At 41.5% G+C, this 17,043-nt stretch overlaps 2 protein-coding genes across 2 annotated transcripts in view; both read right to left on the reverse strand.

The window, feature by feature from the left end:
- Positions 1-391: 391 nt before the first annotated feature.
- Positions 392-17,043, reverse strand: part of CSRNP3 (cysteine and serine rich nuclear protein 3) — a 179,525-nt gene continuing 162,873 nt past the window's right edge. The window contains exons 5-6 of the mRNA XM_039242001.1: positions 4,031-4,327; positions 392-1,540 (exon numbers count right to left, since the gene is read on the reverse strand). Coding sequence (XP_039097932.1) covers positions 488-1,540; positions 4,031-4,327 — 1,350 coding nt within the window. The 3' untranslated portion in view covers positions 392-487. The remainder of the gene's footprint in view (positions 1,541-4,030; positions 4,328-17,043) is intronic.
- On the reverse strand, positions 6,071-6,469 carry LOC120238321 (60S ribosomal protein L36a-like). The gene has a single exon (XM_039242002.1). The coding sequence runs from the start codon at positions 6,438-6,440 to the stop codon at positions 6,120-6,122; it is 321 nt and encodes a 106-aa protein (XP_039097933.1). The 5' UTR covers positions 6,441-6,469; the 3' UTR covers positions 6,071-6,119.

Below are 17,043 nucleotides of genomic sequence, written 5' to 3' on the forward strand. Positions count from 1 at the left end.
TAAATAAAATACACATGGAACGAGTAAATCTCTGTCTTACGATAATTACTTTTACATTAAAAAGTCACCGTCATCTTCAGATTTATCGAAAATTAGGACTCTAAATCTTATTATTTCCCAGTCTTAGCTAACAATCTTGCACAGGCCCGAGAGTCCAAAACTTGGAGCTCTGATCGACACAGCTTGGCAGGTTTCACACAGTTTGACAGGTAGGCAACTGTGAGCTACGCTTTTTTTTTTTTTTTTTAAATTAGCATTTTCTATCAAAACAGTCCGAAATCTTTTAAAATCCTCATAGAGACTGTATTTGTGCAACGCCACAGTCGTGCAGCTGTAAAAGGAGAAAGCAAAATACAGCCTGGAAGGTTCCCCACAGTCCAGGTTTTCTTGGTCCTGCGTTGAAACACCCAGGGGCCCCAGGAAAGCCGATTAACGACAGTGCTTCTCAAGAGGGGACGAGGGGCGGGTCCTAGAGTCCCGGGCGCTTCTAGACGGGGACCGTCTCGACCACGGGGGGTTTGATGCACTCGTCATGCAGTCTGCTCTTCTCCGCCCGGCTCAAAGCACTTTCCGCGGGGTGCTCGGCAATGTGGCCGTCCCCATTCAGCGTAGACACAAAGCCTTCCTGGGAGGGGCCTTTCAAGTAGGAGTGGAAGTCCACCTGCGCATGGCCGGACCTGGGCTCGGGGTAGAGGCCAGCGCAGGGCGCGCCGCCGTCGCCGTCGGCGGACGAGCAGCACACGATGACCGACGGGCTGGCGGCGGGGTAGGGCGCCGCGCCGTAGGCCTCCTCCGCCTGCCTGGCGTAGTCGGCGAACTGCTCCGGGGTCATGGTGTAAGGCACCAGCGACAGGGCGGCGCCCTTCACGGCGTCTCTCTCGGCGTAGCCGTCAGACACCGGGGGCGGCGCTCCCGGCAGGTGGCTGTCTATTTGGTAGTACAGCGTCGGAGAGCTGGCGTAGAAGGAGGCGCTCTTCGCGGGGCCCTCGCGAACGGCGCTGCCGTCGGAGTAGCAGAGGACGGAGGGCAGCGGCACGACCTCCGCGCGGGTCCCCAAGCCTTCCACGAAGCCGTCCCCTTTGTCGTCGTCGTCGTCCTCCTCGTCGTCGTCGTCGTCGTCGTCGTCGTCGTCGGACTCGCTGGGCGCCAGGCTCTGCGTGCTGGAGTCGGTGGCGCCGCTGCAGAAGCTGCTGCCGTCGTCGTCGTCGTCGTCGTCGTCGTCCCCCCCCGGGCAGTCCAGCTCCTCGGCCGACTGCAGGTGCAGCACGGCGGCCTGCGGCTCCGCGTCGATCTCGAAGTTGTCGGCGATGGAGTACTCGACCGAGTGCGCCACGGGGCCCACCGAGCCGCCGGGCGCGCCGGCCTCGCCGTGGCCGCCGCTCAGCGCGGGCGTCTGCTGCTCCCGGCTTTTCTCCAGTTCGAGTTTCATTATGGTGTGCAAAAAGTGAGTCCGGACGCGGATAGGATTAAATTCGATTCTCCCTGCTGTGTTACTACATCCTTCTTTAGTGCAGCCACACGGGAAAGACATTCGATCCACCTTGGAAGGAAGAGCACAGGTTAGCCCGCGGGACTCCGGCAAACCCAGTAAGAAACAGCCCGGCACCTCTGGGCGACAGACAGCCCCTTCGCATCTGGGGTTGCCCAGTCCCACGTGTCATTTGTCATGACAGTCGAGCTGCAAAGAGGCCCTGCAAAGGGGAAGCGAAGACTTCAAACGTGACGCTTAACCTACAGCTTTATTTTTATTTATTTATTTATTTATTTTAAATTTTTTAATGTTTTATTTATTTCTAGGAGAGAGAGAGAGAGAGAGACAGCGTGAGCAGGGGAGGGTCAGAGAGAGAGGGAGTCACAGACTGAAGCAGGCTCCAGGCTCCGAGCTGGCAGTCAGCACAGAGCCCGACGCGGGGCTCGAACCCACGAACCGCGAGATCATGACCTAAGCGAAAGTCGGACGCTTAACCGACTAAGCCACCCAGGCGCCCCAACCTACAGCTTTAAAACCTAGATTCAAAATAGGAATGTGTTATGGCTGCTTAAGTGTGGAGTTTCGGTTCATCGACTCGAGCCACGCTCTCTTCTCGTCTCCATTCTGCCCCCCCCTCCCTTCTCTTGATCCTGTTTTTGCTCCTAGTTCTTCAAAGTCCATCCTTTCCCCAAGCTCCCCTCACGTCTACCACCTGCCGGCTCACACGCGCAGTTTAAGCTACACGAACTTCCCGCACCCATCCCTACGTGCTGTCTTTAATCTAAATGATATGACATTTTCCATACTTGCCACCCTCCTCTTTTTTGCTTATTATAAAATGCACTTTTTTTTTTTGTGCCAGAGCCGTCCAGACTGACACCACTTAGTATCATGCAGCCTGAGAATTCGTTTTCCTTGTTTTTTCTTCTCGTTTGTTTGGATCCCTGGTACACGGTGCACGCATGTAGACTGCGGGGCTGTGACAGGTACACACATTTATCACTCTGACTAGTGGCCCCGTGCACTTAGGTCCTGCCTCTCCTCTGCCCTTCCCCACTCTGGTAGACTATAAGCTTCTTGAGGGAAAGGGATGTCCAGGTAATCAATATCCCAGAATTAGAGAGATTGGACCCTGTTGCTGGAGTGTTTTGAGTTCAGCGAGTGTCACTGGACCAAACTCGTCACTTAAGTGATAGGCGGAATTCTCAGCAATCCAAGGGCACTCCCAAGATATTCGCTAATTCGCTAACAGGTTTTGCCAATGAACTGGTATGCAGATCGGAGCACAGGCGCCCAGAAAGAACTGGCCCTGCTTGCCCCTTCTCCAGAGGCCGGGCATCTCCTTTACTGCAGAGGAGAAGGCAGACTCCTGCACGGCCGTCCTGGACTCAGGAAAAACGAGCGGCAGAGGCCAGAGCCAGACTCTATAGTTGTTTTCTCACTCATGGATTTCTTTTCTATGAATCCACCCCAAGCAACTGTTTAGCTGACGACGACTCCTCTCTTTTTGCCTGCGAGAGTGGCTGTCCTGATCCAAAAAGCCAAGTTTCCGCATAAAATAAAGACACCTAATTATGGGGCATCGATGATATAGATGTATGGGGACTTGAAAACCTAGTCCAGGGACTGGTAAACTTCTCTTCTCTTCTCTCCTCTCCCCTCCCCTCCTCTTCTCTTTCTTCTCTTCCTTCTTCCCTCCTCCCTCCCTCCCTCCCTCCTTCCTTCCTTCCTTCCTTCCTTCCTTCCTTCCTTCCTTCCTTCCTTCCTTCCTTCCTTCCTTCCTTCTTTCCTTCCTTCCTTCCTCTCTCTCTCCTCTCCTCTCCTTTCTTAAACAAAGGGCCAGAGATTAAATATCTTAGGCTTTGTGGACTGTACAATGTCTCTGTCAGCTATTCGCTGCTGCTCTAAAAGCATGAAAGCAGTCATGGACAACACCAAAACAAATAAACAAAGAAACACAAAATGGCCAGGCTTCACTGAAATGTTACTTACACAAGCAGGTGTGGCAGGCCAGATTAGGCCTGTGAACTATAGTTTGCTAACCTCTGATCTAGTCCAGCCCTTTCACTTTTGAGACGAGGAAACCGAGCCCAGAAAGTTTACCTGACTTCGCCAGTTTCATAAAGCTGGTGAAAAGCAGAGCCAGGAGTAGAACTCGGTTTTCTTAAGTCTTAGTCTTGTATTTTTCCACCAATGTATGCCACTGCTCACCTATCATCTTTTTATACCCCATAGATGGATCAGAAAATACAAACTCAGATGTCAGAGATGTCATGATCTCTCTGAGTACTTGCGAAAACCCACAATGAGCTTAGTGCAGTAAATGAATCCAGGAGGAAATAATTCAGATAGACTTAGCTACAGTCGATCTCACACTGTAGTTTATATGTGTCAGCATCTTATGTATACCCATAAATGTCCTCGAATTAGTATTGCTCTCTTGAACCATATGACTGCCTTGCTCCAAAGTTTTTTCTGTATGTGAGAAACTTCATGATGTCACATGGCGGGTGGTGTATAATGTCTCCTCTTTGGAGTCCTTGAAATCCAAGCCCTTACCTGGCACTTAATGCCTGCCAGGCTGCAGGTACACGTTTCTGGATCACAGAACACTCGGCAGTCACAGCCACAGTCCTCTCTCGATAGGCGGATGGCACGCAGCTCATGCTTCTCTTCCACATCAATCTTTTTCACCCCAGAGGCCCGCAGCAGTGCTCTCCGTTTTTTTGTTGGCAAGGGTTGTAGAAAGAAGTACTCGTCTACCTCCGTGTTGTCTAAATCAATATCATCGTCAGAAATGTCATCCACTGTAAGAGTGCTGGCTTCTTCAGATTCCACTGTGCCATTCTTGGTCATCTAGAAATACAAAGTAGCAAATAGATTCAGCATCGGCAGGGTCTCGACTCCCTACTTTTACACTTGATAAGAATAAAACTATTCTATTTTTTTTTCATGTTTATTTATTTTTGAGAGAGAGACACAGAATCAGAAACAGGCTCCAAGCTCTGAGCTGTCAGCACAGAGCCCGATGCGGGGTTCAAACCCACAAACCGTGAGATCATGACCTGAGCCAAAGTCAGATGCTTAACCTAATGAGCCACCCAGGTGCCCCCAGAATAAAACTATTATAAAACATCATGTCCCCATAATCCATAAGTCTTTGTGAGTCATATTATTTCCTTTTAATTTTTCTCTTTAGAGAAGTCACAGGAAAGAAAAAGGAAGACAGCCAAATGATAGACTTTTAAAATATACTGGTAACAGAAGACTTAATTGGAACTCTTAACCTCCTAATGTAAGGAGCTGTAGTTGTTAGAGTTTTTAGCCGGTGCCATGTGAAAAAGACCAAAGGTTCCAGAGGCCCATCGGTGAAAGCTATCTTTAGACTCAGTGCGTGATGGGCAGCTCTGATGGTGGAATAAATGCGTTCAGAGGTGATGGCATCTTAGTGGAAGCCGCTGCCACCTAAATCAGCAAACATGTCCTTGAAATAATGACTCTGTCTTTTGGGTGCCAGCAAAGCCGTGACCTAGGAAATACATTATGCTGCACTGTGCTACTGGGATTCCAAACGCGGTCGCTCTACAGAACATTCCAAGAATGAGGGCTTGATATGAAGTCATCAGTCAGGTCAGCATGCTATCAAAAAGACAAGGAGCAGAGGGCAGTGCCGGCAATCTCTTGCCAACGGGCAACTGGAACAATAAACTTGGGCCCTCAAAGGAGTTCACGTGAACCTGTGCCCAAAGCAATGCCTTCTGCATCATAGCTCATGTGGGCAGCTGTGGCTCCTATAGCCGTAACTACTCTGTTTCTATTTATATGTCCTTTCTAAATGAACTTCTTCCATCAGTAAACCCTGAGTTAGTATTTCACTTCTTACGTTATATCAGCACATTGTTTCCTTCATAAAAAAACATTTAGAAAGAGACAGTTTCTCTGAATAGGAGCAAGAAATGTGTCCTGAGAAGCAGCACCGGAATAGATGTAGAAGTTCTGTAAGGGCTTATTCTAAGTATATAGGCTATTTTGATTCTTTGTTAAATTTGTTACTTCACAAATTTCATTAATTGTAATTATTACCATGCTATTCTTCATCTTAACAACAGTTCATTTATTACACAGTCTCACATCATACTCTGGTGACATGAGACACCATTCTCTTGTCTTCATAGGAAAAAGTCTAACATTTATATAAAAATATTTATTATTGATCAAAAATCATAAACCAGAAAACTCTGAATATAGTAAAACATGGGTTTGCGAGCATAGGTCATTCCAGAAACATGCTTGTAATCCAAAGCCCTTGTATAATAAAGCGAACTTCAAGAACCATTGGCTCAAGTGTGATCATGTGACGTTCAGCACCATGTACTACTCATATTGCAAGACATCGCTTGCTCATCAAGTTAACATTCATTAAAAATGTCTGCTTGTTTTGTGCTACATTCGTAGAACAAGTTACCCTAAAACAAATAGAAGACTGGTCTTTGCCCTCAAGAAGAGGAAACAACACAGTAGCAAGTGTGTATTAAAGTATATTACAGTGGGCTTCTGAACTGCATTTTCTTTTTTTTTTTTTTTTTTTTTTTTAAGTGAACATAACCTCAAGATTTTATTGTCTTCATAATGTAACAAAATACGAAGCTTAGAACTGGATCACTTGGCCCTTTCTCTTCTTATCTCCTCCCAGTTCAAAATGCTCGCATCTCTTAATAGCCAGCATTCTCTTAGATCTGCAGTTGGGCTCAACACATTCAAGCCTCAGCACAATCTTCTTTGTAGTCTTAGCCTTTTTTCGGAAAATCGGCTTAGTTTGTCCCCCATAGCCACTCTGCTTCCTGTCATAACGCCGCTTTCCCTGGGCATAAAGAGAATCTTTGCCTTTCTTGTACTGTGTCACTTTGTGGGGTTGGTGCTTGCCACACTTCTTGCAGAAAGTCCGGCGGGTTTTAGGAACGTTCACCATGGCTGCGAGAAGGCTAGCGGCACGGAAAGGAAGAGTGAACTGCATTTTCAAAAGCCACTACTTACATTTTTTGAAACATTCGGAGCTCAAATGTGTGTTCTTGCAAAGATAGACCTTCCTGTTTATTGGGTTTTGTTTTTCAATGTGATCTGCAATGCGTTTCCTTTGTTGGCATTTCTTTTTTTTTTCTTTTAACATTTTTTTAATGTTTATTTATTTTTGAGAGATAGAGAGAGAGAGAGCACGAGCGGGAAAGGGCAGAGAGGGAGACAGAATCTGAAGCAGGCTCCAGACTCTGAGGTGTCAGTACAGAGGCCAGTGCGGGATTCAAACCCATGCATCGTGAGATCACGATCTGAGCCGAAGTCAGACACTTCACCGACTGAGCCACCCAGGCGCCTCTACATTTCCTTATGTATGTGTTAGTTAAGCTGTTTCCATGTTTCCGTGATGTCCAGTACTAGGATGTTACTCTGATTGTGCTGCTGTCATTTTTGTTAATTCTTATTTGCTAACAGCAGCATCTTTCTTCTGTGAAGATCTGATTTTCTAAGAAATTCAAGTGTGTAATTGCCTAGCACATACTCAATCATCTTGAGAGGTAAAACTGTATTAACAAATAGGAGGCATTACTTTTCCCATCTTGTCACCTTTGTGGCATTTAGATTTGTTTTTACTAATTCTTGGCCTACGTGAACCTTATCAAGGTCTGACTCCACAGTCAATGGAGAACATCCAGGACTTGGTTAATACGATTCACTTAACATTTCCTTCCTATTTAATCTCTGTGTTCTTTATTTATGCTCCCCGGTATAACCAGTTAACATAAAAAAACAACAAAAATCCCTTCATTTTATATCAACAGGGTTTGATTTTTTAAAAATAATAAATGACTGCTAACATATCAGTGAAAATTGTTAGAGGAACATGAATTACCAATTGGAATCTAAAAATTTTTAAAAAGCTATCTCAAACTGCAGATGATACTTATTCCAAATACAGGTGCTCTTAGAAATGTAATCTGCATCTCTTATTCCTATATATTTAAATTACAATAAACAATTTCATTTCAAGATAAAAATTCAATTAAGAATCTAAAACTTCTTCACACAGAGCTACATACTGTTTCCACTCTTGTTTAGGAACCCATAGGCGCCCTAATCTAGATTTCAAAATATCATTTTAAAGTTGAAATGACCTGGCAAGGTTTTTTCCTCACCTCCCCACTATCGTCTCTGCTATTTCCTTAAAACTTTTTTTTTCTAATGCTTATTTATTTTTGAGAGAGAGAGAGAGAGAGAAAGAGAGCATGAGTGGAGGAGGGGCAGAGAGAGAGGGAGACACAGAATCTGAAGCAGGCTCCAGGCTCTGAGCTGTCAGCACAGCAGAGCCTGCTGTGGGGCTCGAACTCACAAACTGTAAGATTATGACCTTGAGCTGAAGTCAGATGCTTAACTGACTGAGCCATCTAGATGCCCCTCATGTCTGCCATTTCTCATGAAGATTGGAAATATTCAAGTTCATCCTAGTCAGCTGCCTTCTCTCCTCTTCCTCACGGTTTCTGGTGTGGTATGTAGCCATTGAGAGATACTCTGCTTCCCCAGCCCCTCCTGCAGTCTTGCCCATTTGCTCCTTTAAAACCCAGGCCAAACCTACGGACTTTAAATGCTCTTTAAAATCCATATATTACAGTGGCACCAGGGTGGCTCAGTCAGATAAGTGACCGACTCTTGATTTCAGCTCAGGGCATGATGTCATGGTTCGTGAGGTCAACGACACCATGTCATGGGTGTCGGGCCCATGTGAACAGCACAGAGCCTGCTTGGGATTCCTTCTCTCTCTCCCACTCTGTCCCTCCCCCACTCGTGCTTGCTTGCTCTCTCTCTCTCTCAAAGTGAATAAACTTTTTTTTAAAAAGATGAATAAGTTCTGGTGATCTAATGTACAGCATGGTGATTATGGACCACAAAACTGTGTTACACACTTGGAAGTTGCTGAGAGTACATCTGAAATGTTCCCATCACGAAATAGAAATTGTAGTTATGCTCAGAGCCTGGAGCCTGCTTCGGATTTGGCATCTCCCACCCTCTCTGTCTCTCTCCCCCTCCCTGCTTGTGCTCTGTCTCTCTCTCAAAAATAAATAAACATTAATAAAATTTTTTTTTGAAGAATAGTAGTTATGTGATATGATGGAAATATTAGTTAATGTTGATTGAACAGCATTGTTCATTGAAACTATTGAACAGCAATAGCTTTAAAGGTGTGAGATGGGACAGAACATGGTGCTTTTATTGGCCTGCAAATTATCCAGATGAGTGGACTTGTACAGGATCACTTCCTGTCTTGGTCCATAAGCAAAGAACAAAAAGTAAATAAACTGTAGGCATCTAGAGAATAGCTCCTGTATTCTCCTGCCTTACTCACTTTAGAGGTGATAAGTAATGACTTAACTCATGATCTGATTAAATGATCTTTATCTTAGTTTAGGTTTATCCTACATTTGTGTGCATTTCTTTATATTATATTGGAAGAATCTCAAGGTCACGGACTTGAGTGTGTGAGCATGTGTTTGCTTGCTTTATTCCAGGAATGATAATTAAGATGAGACTTAGTTCTTGAGTCACTGTGTAACTTGTCCAGACTCATTCTATAATTGAAAGGACTATAACTTTTTTTTAAAGAGATAGAATTTTAAACATATTAATTTTGCAAATCTGTCTGATTTGTACCAATAAATATGAACAGATAGTTCCCAAAGCCCAGTAGAGTAAAATCCTTGCCCATCTAACTATACTTAAGGGATGGGATACATTACTGTCAGAATCAGTGGAATGATTCTCAGACTGCTTTAAGTCAAGTACGGGGGGAGATGGGGGCTCAAGTGAAAGTCAGCATTCAATTCCCCATCTGTTTTTTTTTTTTTTTTTGTCATGTCATGTAGTGGATGAATTCCACCATAAATTCCAATGGGATGAAATTTTGGGTGCATTAAGTTCCTGAAAAAACTAATTCAATGCACAATGAATACGGAGAGGGAAATAGTACCGAAACTGTGGATTGACCATAATGCTAAAAACAAAACAAAAACCCGCAAAAATAAAAACACTTCCTTTCAGCAGTTCAAAGGTATTTTTAGTAATAAAGACTGTTACAAAGTTTTTAACAAATGTAAAAATGATAGTGGAAAGAAATAAGAATGTGAAAAAAAATCCAATTCCATAAACACTGATTACTGCCTATTATAGTGATGATAATGACATTGAGTATGACCCAAGCAACCATATAATGAAAACCAGTCATTGGGCTCCATACTTCATATAGATTATGTCATCTAATTTATACAACAATTTTATGAAGCATTTTTTTTAATAGTTGAGAAAATTGGAGCCTTGAGAAGATAATTTGCCAGAGACTAGTTTATTGGTGATTGTACTGAGAATCAAACTCGGGTCTATTTGACCTCAAAGGAAAAGCCAGGCTCTCAAGACAGTTTAGAGTAAACATTCTTAGAGGAATAGTGAAGCTCTATACAGAAGGAAAAAAAAAAGAAAACCACACGGTTGCAGCCACATTCCAAGAGCCGATCTCAGTGCTGTGGCATAGCAGACGAAAGAGCCATACAAGCTTCCTTAGATTTAGTTTATTCTGAAATGAAAAATATGATGCAGACACAGAGAACAAGAGCTCAGCAAAGAAGAACACAGGAAAAAGTTGAAACTATGGCATTTCCTTTGGGTACCTATTTTGTGAGCATGTGGTGGTGGACTTTTTTTTTTTTTAAGTTTATTTATTCATTTCGAGGGAGACAGAGAGAGCAAGTGAGAGAGGGGCAGAGGGAGAAGGAGAGGGAGATTCCCAAACAGGCTCCACATTGCCAGCATGGAGACTGATACGGGGCTTGAAGTCATGAAATGCGAGATCATGACCTGAGCTGAAACCAAGAGTCAGATGCTTAACCAACTGAGCTACCTGGGCACCCTGGTGGTGGACTTTCTAATGGAAATGCCAGCAGAAGAAGCTAACTAATATATTAATCTTGATCTTCTCAGCTGACTTTTAATTCATTCACTCTGGCCTGCATTTAATCAGCATAGTATGCTGCCTAATTTTGCCATATATATCTTGCCCAATTCAATGTGCACACAATGAGAAGAGAGACCAAGTCTGTCTTGTTCACCACTGTATCCCTAGCACTTTGTTAACAGCAGTTCCATAGTAATTGATAAAGAAATATTTTTGAATGAATGAATGAATGAATGAATACTTAATCACTATGCTATCCTGCCAGCCATTGTACTAGGTGTCAGGATTTATAGATGTATGAGAGTTCTGCCATCTAAAGAGCTTCCAGCCTAGGGGAGAGATGCCCATGCAATAAATAAGCTATAGTGTGGGAAGGGCAACAAAATACATGTGCAAATTATAGAAGTAGCAGGGAGGAGAAAATGATAGAGAATTGAAATGGAAAGATAGATACAAAGACACAAAGAATTATTTAGCTCTTATTCTGATTCCACAGTCTCTATCAAGGAGAAAACCTTCACACCAGAAGGGAGGCCAGATATATTAGCAAGGATATAACATATAAAAAGAGATGGGGGGCTCTTAGGGGGCTCAGTTGGTTAAGTGTTTGAGTCTTGATTTCAGGTCAGATCATGATCCCAGGGTTATGATCCCAGGGTTGTGGGATCAAGCCCCACATAGGGCTCCGTGCTGAGAATGGAACCTGCTTAAGATTCTCTCTCTTCTTCTGCCCCTCTCTTCTGCTCATGCTTTTCCTATCTCTAAAATAAATAAAATACAATACAATAAAATAAGAAATAAAATAAAATAAAATAATAAAATAAAAAGAGATGGGGAGACAGTGAGATAATACTCAGCTGTTTTATGTAAGCATCCCTAGGTCTGGGCCATTCATGCTCTCAAGCACTGAAAAAGCTTGAAGCTATGGTTGCTTAGTCTAATATGTGTGAAGAGCTATGGGGAAAGGAATCAAAAGATGATTAAAATGAGAGTGAATTGTTAAAAAAACTAATTCTAGGTAATATTCTAGAAAGGATTATTTAAACAGATGGTCTCTGTACATTTGAAGAAAGAGTAGCGACCACTAGAGTCATTGCTTGGGTTCACTAAAGAGAGAATGTCCATTTGTCAAATTAAACTCCGTGCGAAATCTCAAGCTATAAAATAGATAAAAGCTGAAGTGAGATACAGAGTCCTGACCCCATGAAACACAACTGGAAAACCACTGATCTAGTTCTTGGACAAAATTCTTTATGTTCTTTACATGGAAGGACAAAATGTGAACTTATTATTAAGAATATGGTTTGATACATCAATTTTTAGTTATCTGAGAAGTTGAAAATAGTTCTAATAAAAGTGTTGCTTAGCTCTTTTGGACACCAGAGAGGCTGGGAGTGAGGGATGTGGCACATATATCAACAAGTTTCAGGTGGAGGTCATTGTGGGATGAAGAGGAAACTCCCCCTTTTCCTCCTGAGGATCACTACTCTGAAAGGAGATCCTGAACTTGACCTTGTCTTCCTAAATATAATTTTTAAATAATATCTTGGATGAAGATGAAGGGGCAGGCTTGAGTATGACAAGAGGAGGTTTATTCAAATTAAAGAACAAACTTCATTGATCGCTCTCTGTGTCACGTCCAGCACTAAAGAGGATTCTTGCCCTGGAGATGTATGAAGTGTTGATGTATATGATGAAGCTGACCTAATTTACCAGGGCTCTGTTTGTTTGATTGCTTTTTGTTGTTCTTGTTCTTTTATTTATTATCAGTTTAATATGAGCAAACAAATTGATCAAGGTCTAAAAAGCTACTGTATCTTTTAGTGAATACTCAAGGGACAGGGCATCCACCACTTGGGAGGGGATATTATAACTCATTCCTATATAGCAGAGAGATCCCATCTGGAGTACAAAGTCCAGATCAAGTACCATATTTTGAGGTAGACATTAACAAATAGCATTATATCCAAGAGAATGTAACCGGGCTGATAAAGTGTCTGAAATCCATGCCCTAGGAGGATTAGTGGAAAGAACTAAGGATGTTTAATCCTATAGAATTGAAACACATGGAGCCCACATAACCTACTGTCAAATATTTGCATATTCATCACTACTGCTTTCAAATACGTGGAGTTTGGAGATCAGGGGCAGGATTTTTCCTATGTGCCTAGAGGGCAGAATTAGGGTCAAAGTGTAGAATTAAATGGGAGCATACTGGTCAATGTAAAGAACTAACAATTATAGTTGGATAAATAGATTCGGTAATCTCAGAAAGCAGAGTGCTCTGGGCATCAAAGATGTGCAGTAAGCGGCTTTGTATTGGCCATGTATTTGATAGAAAGAATTTCTGGTTTTGTGGTATGAGTTGGATAGACAACCTAGCCATGAAGTCTTTGGCAGACTGAAGAAAAATATTCATGTTATTTTGATATTCAGTCAAATCTTATAGGATAATTCTTCTGCTCATTAGTTGCTGACTGCAGGTAGCAAATTGGAACCAATTTAATTATGCCCTCAAAGAACCAGGAAGATTTGATTGTTTTGTCAGCCTATAAGAATTTCAACAACAAGATGCGCAATGTGTCTGTGGCTTATGTACCACCACAAAAGTCACCAGAAAGGATGATAATAACATACAAGACATATAAACTTTCAAACATTCCGTTATCCTCCTTTCTGGTTTAGATCAACATTGGTTCTTTTAGTGGTGACTCTTACACCAAATGAATTCAGTAGTGTGCTGGTAGATATTTAACAATGGTGTCTCTGGAAAAAAAAAGTTCTAATATGTTGTGTTTGTCAAGTCCCATGGTGTAGTCTCCTCATTGCTGATTTTAAACTACTATTGGGAACATATCTGCACAATACACTTCAGTGAGCAACTTTTGTGACTCTAGCACACCCCTGGATGCATTCCATAGTTTGATCAGGAGAATCTGTTAAATCGACTTCTCCTGAACCAGAGGATCAATGTGTACTGCACAAGAAGAATATAAAGATTTGATTACGTAAGATTAATTGTTCCATTAAAATTAAAATACCAGCAGTATTTTGAAAGAACATATTCTTAAATGTATTGCATTTGCCCAGGGCTGAAGCCCAGTTGGTCAGTCTCCATCACTTTGGTTAGGTGTTTTTTTTCTGTACTTGTTAAGATAGGTTGTGCATATGGCATGACAGGTGTTTGGCAGGTATCAAACAGGTGTTTGGTGTTGGAGCAGGTCTTCATTTAATGATACATTCTGGAAGCACTGCCACTAAGTATGCTTTTCAAAAATCTCTACAGAGTCTAACAGTGAAGTTCCATAAGGATAAGTGGAGTTAAAATATACCTTGGCCAGCAGACTCTGACTCATCAAATAGAGAATTGTAGAACCAGGAAATGGTTAGAGACATATCCAAAAACTTAGAAACTATAGATCTGAGATAATAGCCTATGTCAATCATTTCTCACAACTCCCCAGTCCTTTATATCCTTCATATCTTCCAGAGCATGTAAGATAATTACCTCTAGGTTAGGAAATCACAAGTCTGTTGAAGGGATACAAGGAACAAGGCTGGAGGTGAAAGGGGAGAATTATATTGCAAGCATATGTCACTAAATGAATAGAGCACAGCCTTAAATATAAGATTTGGGGTGAAGAAAATTTACATAGAGAGTTTTAAAAGGTTGATCATTAAAGGAAGAGTTATCACCTGACAACTCTTTTTTTTTTTTTTTTTTTTTATGAAGAAAGAGAGTATACAACCAAGCATTACTCAAGGAACACATGACTGAAAAACTGACAAAACTAAATAACCCTGGGAAGTAACTGGAAATGGTACCCAAGTGGAGATTGGCCTTTCACCTTACAAAGGAGAAAAAGAACAATCAAAGTTGAAAAAACACTGAGAAAGAAAAGCCAGTCAAAGCTGTGAAAGCTAAATTAAATTTCCTAGAACAAGGTAGAAGAATCCAGTAAGATATAACCCAGAGGCAAATGGAATGCCAACACTCTTTGAAACATAAATGGCTGCCTAATGCATTTTACAGATACATGTGAAATGGGGATAAAGGCTAATGTAATTGTTCAACAATGTGGTACAGATGATGAAATCTAAGCACTTAATTTGGAAAAGAGTATAGTATTCAGATGACTGCCTTGATTACTGTGAAGAGTATGACATGTCTGAATGGACTTGACAGGGAAAATGGACTATTCTCCATAATTCAGAAATCTCAAGCTAGTTATTTCTTCTAGGAACAAGCATTTTATTCAATCAGTTTTCCTTTGATTGTTTTTTGACAATGTTTGGGACACCAACATCACCAATAGAAAAGACACTTGAACCCCCAAACAGAATTGGATTTGTTCTACAAATCTAATTGTATATATTATTTCCCAATGTGTCTAACTTGTAATTTGATTAAGAGATGGATTACTAAATAAGAAGCAGTTTTACAATGAAAAACTAAATTCCTATTCTTATTTTGCTTCCAAAATACTTATTATAACGGAACATCAAGAAGTGTGTAGTGAGTGATTCTGTTTACTAATCTTTCACTACTGAGGCTCCATCAGAAGAGATATCATTGCATTAGTGGGTTCTCTGCTTGGAACCTAGAGAAACACCCTGGAAAGACATGGAGGCACAGAGGAAGGAGAAACTTATCCTTTTCGAGACTGTTGGTTCTCAAATAAGGAAAAGGGAAACTACCCAGTTCCAGACCCAGTGAATTTCCTGTGGTGTTTTATCTGGTCTCCATGGAGAGGGCTTTGGGAAGTACTTGTCTTGTCAGATGGGCCTTCTCTGTTCTTACTCAACAGCCAGTTCACTGCTATTCACAGAGGACCACCTCCAGTCAAAGCTGGAGGTGAAGTTTGTCTTTAACAATCCTTGCTTTCCTCTTTTGACCCTTCTTTGTGCCAGTGACCCTCCTGCTGCCCCAGTCACAATAATGGAATTAATTTAGCTACACTTATTTTGTTACTTGCCTTGGAGGAAGTAGTATTTCAAGACAAATGTTACCTTAAAAGTGAAATTCCAAGTATCAAAGTGAAATTTTTAGATAATGTTTTTGGATAGCTAATTTTACATTTTGGATAGCTAAATCTTAGATAAATAGAGCTGACGATATTTTAAAAATCATCAAACTTGGGGTGCCTGGGTGGCTCAGTTGGTTAAATACCCAACTTGGGCTAAGGTCATGATCTCATTGTTCATGAGTTCGAGCCCTGTGTGGGGCTCTTATGCTGACAACTCAGGGCCTCAAATCTGCTTTGGATTCTGTGTCTCTCTCTCTTTTTCTGCCTGTCCCCTGTGCTCTCTGTCTCTCTCTCAAAAATAAATAAATACTAAAAAAAAATTAAAAATCGTAAAACTTAATACACTAGAGGAATTATAATTAAAATATACAACTGTTTCTCCATTCAGTCTTCTCAGATTTTTTTTAGCACACTAGTCCACATTGCTAATGGTCTCTTATTAGGTTCATGTGATATGGTTCTGAGTTTCTAAATATTTTCAGTACAATAAAGCTATGATAAGATCGCCTTAGAGTCCTATTATCTTTTTGCTTGGTATGCATCTGAAAGGAACAACATCCATCCAAATATCTTCTGTTTACATTGTCACCAAAAGGGAAAGTTGCATGTTTCCACTTATCAATGACAAACCAAGCCATGACACCCATTTGAATGATTGCCTCTCCCACTTCCAACACTAAGAACAATAAAAAAGAAATATGGGGGTGCCTGGGTGGCTCAGGTGTTCAAGCCCTGCATCGGCCTCCATGCTGGCAGTGTGAAGTCTATTTGGGATTCTTTTTTTCTCACTCTCTCTCGGCCCCTCCCTTCCTCTCTCTCTCTCTCAAAATAAATAAATAAACTGAAAATTTTTAAAAATATATGAATCAATAGTGGGATGCATTTTTTGCTCCTTTTCTCCTTCAGCTTACTAAAAGAAAAGCATAAGAGTAGCTGAATACAAATTATAACATCAGAATATGTTACTGGCTGATATAGAAGGTTCCTGTGGGTGTGTGTCTCTTCCTAACATTCATCACATGTATAATGTGCTTCAAAGTTCACCACAGTAAATCTTTTGGTTCTCAGAATTATAGTCTCCCAGCTGTTAAAAACCACTGCACACAGCCCCAAACCCCAGAAAGGTATGACTCCCTGTAGTACACAGATTGTCTTTCCCAATGCCTAGAGGGGATAATCAATTAATTTTAGATTGGGAAGTAACAGGATAATATAACCAGTTTTTTATTGAGTGAGCCAGCATTTAACATCATTGTGCTTCTTTTTCTTCAGTACACATGGCCTCATAATTTACCTATCCCACTGGGTCTTTGTTAAGATTAAATAAAATAATGTTTATAGAATGCCTGGCAAATAAAAATCACTTAATGAATGGCAGCCATTACTATTGTTCTGCCAATATTTGAGTTTAGAGAATGATTTTGTTCTTTGAGGAGGTTGTAGAGTTGGTTTGCGGTGGGTTAGAAAGGCAGAGAGTAGATTTCAGAAGAAAACTTAGAATTATTATTAAATTAAGCTATATGCAAAGCGATCATGAAAAACAGCAATAATAG

The sequence above is a fragment of the Hyaena hyaena genome, unplaced genomic scaffold, assembly GCF_003009895.1.
Source record: "Hyaena hyaena isolate Hyena2069 unplaced genomic scaffold, ASM300989v1 scaffold_207, whole genome shotgun sequence".
NCBI lineage: Eukaryota > Metazoa > Chordata > Mammalia > Carnivora > Hyaenidae > Hyaena > Hyaena hyaena.

Bases quoted from the DNA above. Each gene is read 5' to 3' on its own strand.
- LOC120238321 (XM_039242002.1), bottom strand. From the start codon at position 6,440: ATGGTGAACGTTCCTAAAACCCGCCGGACTTTCTGCAAGAAGTGTGGC.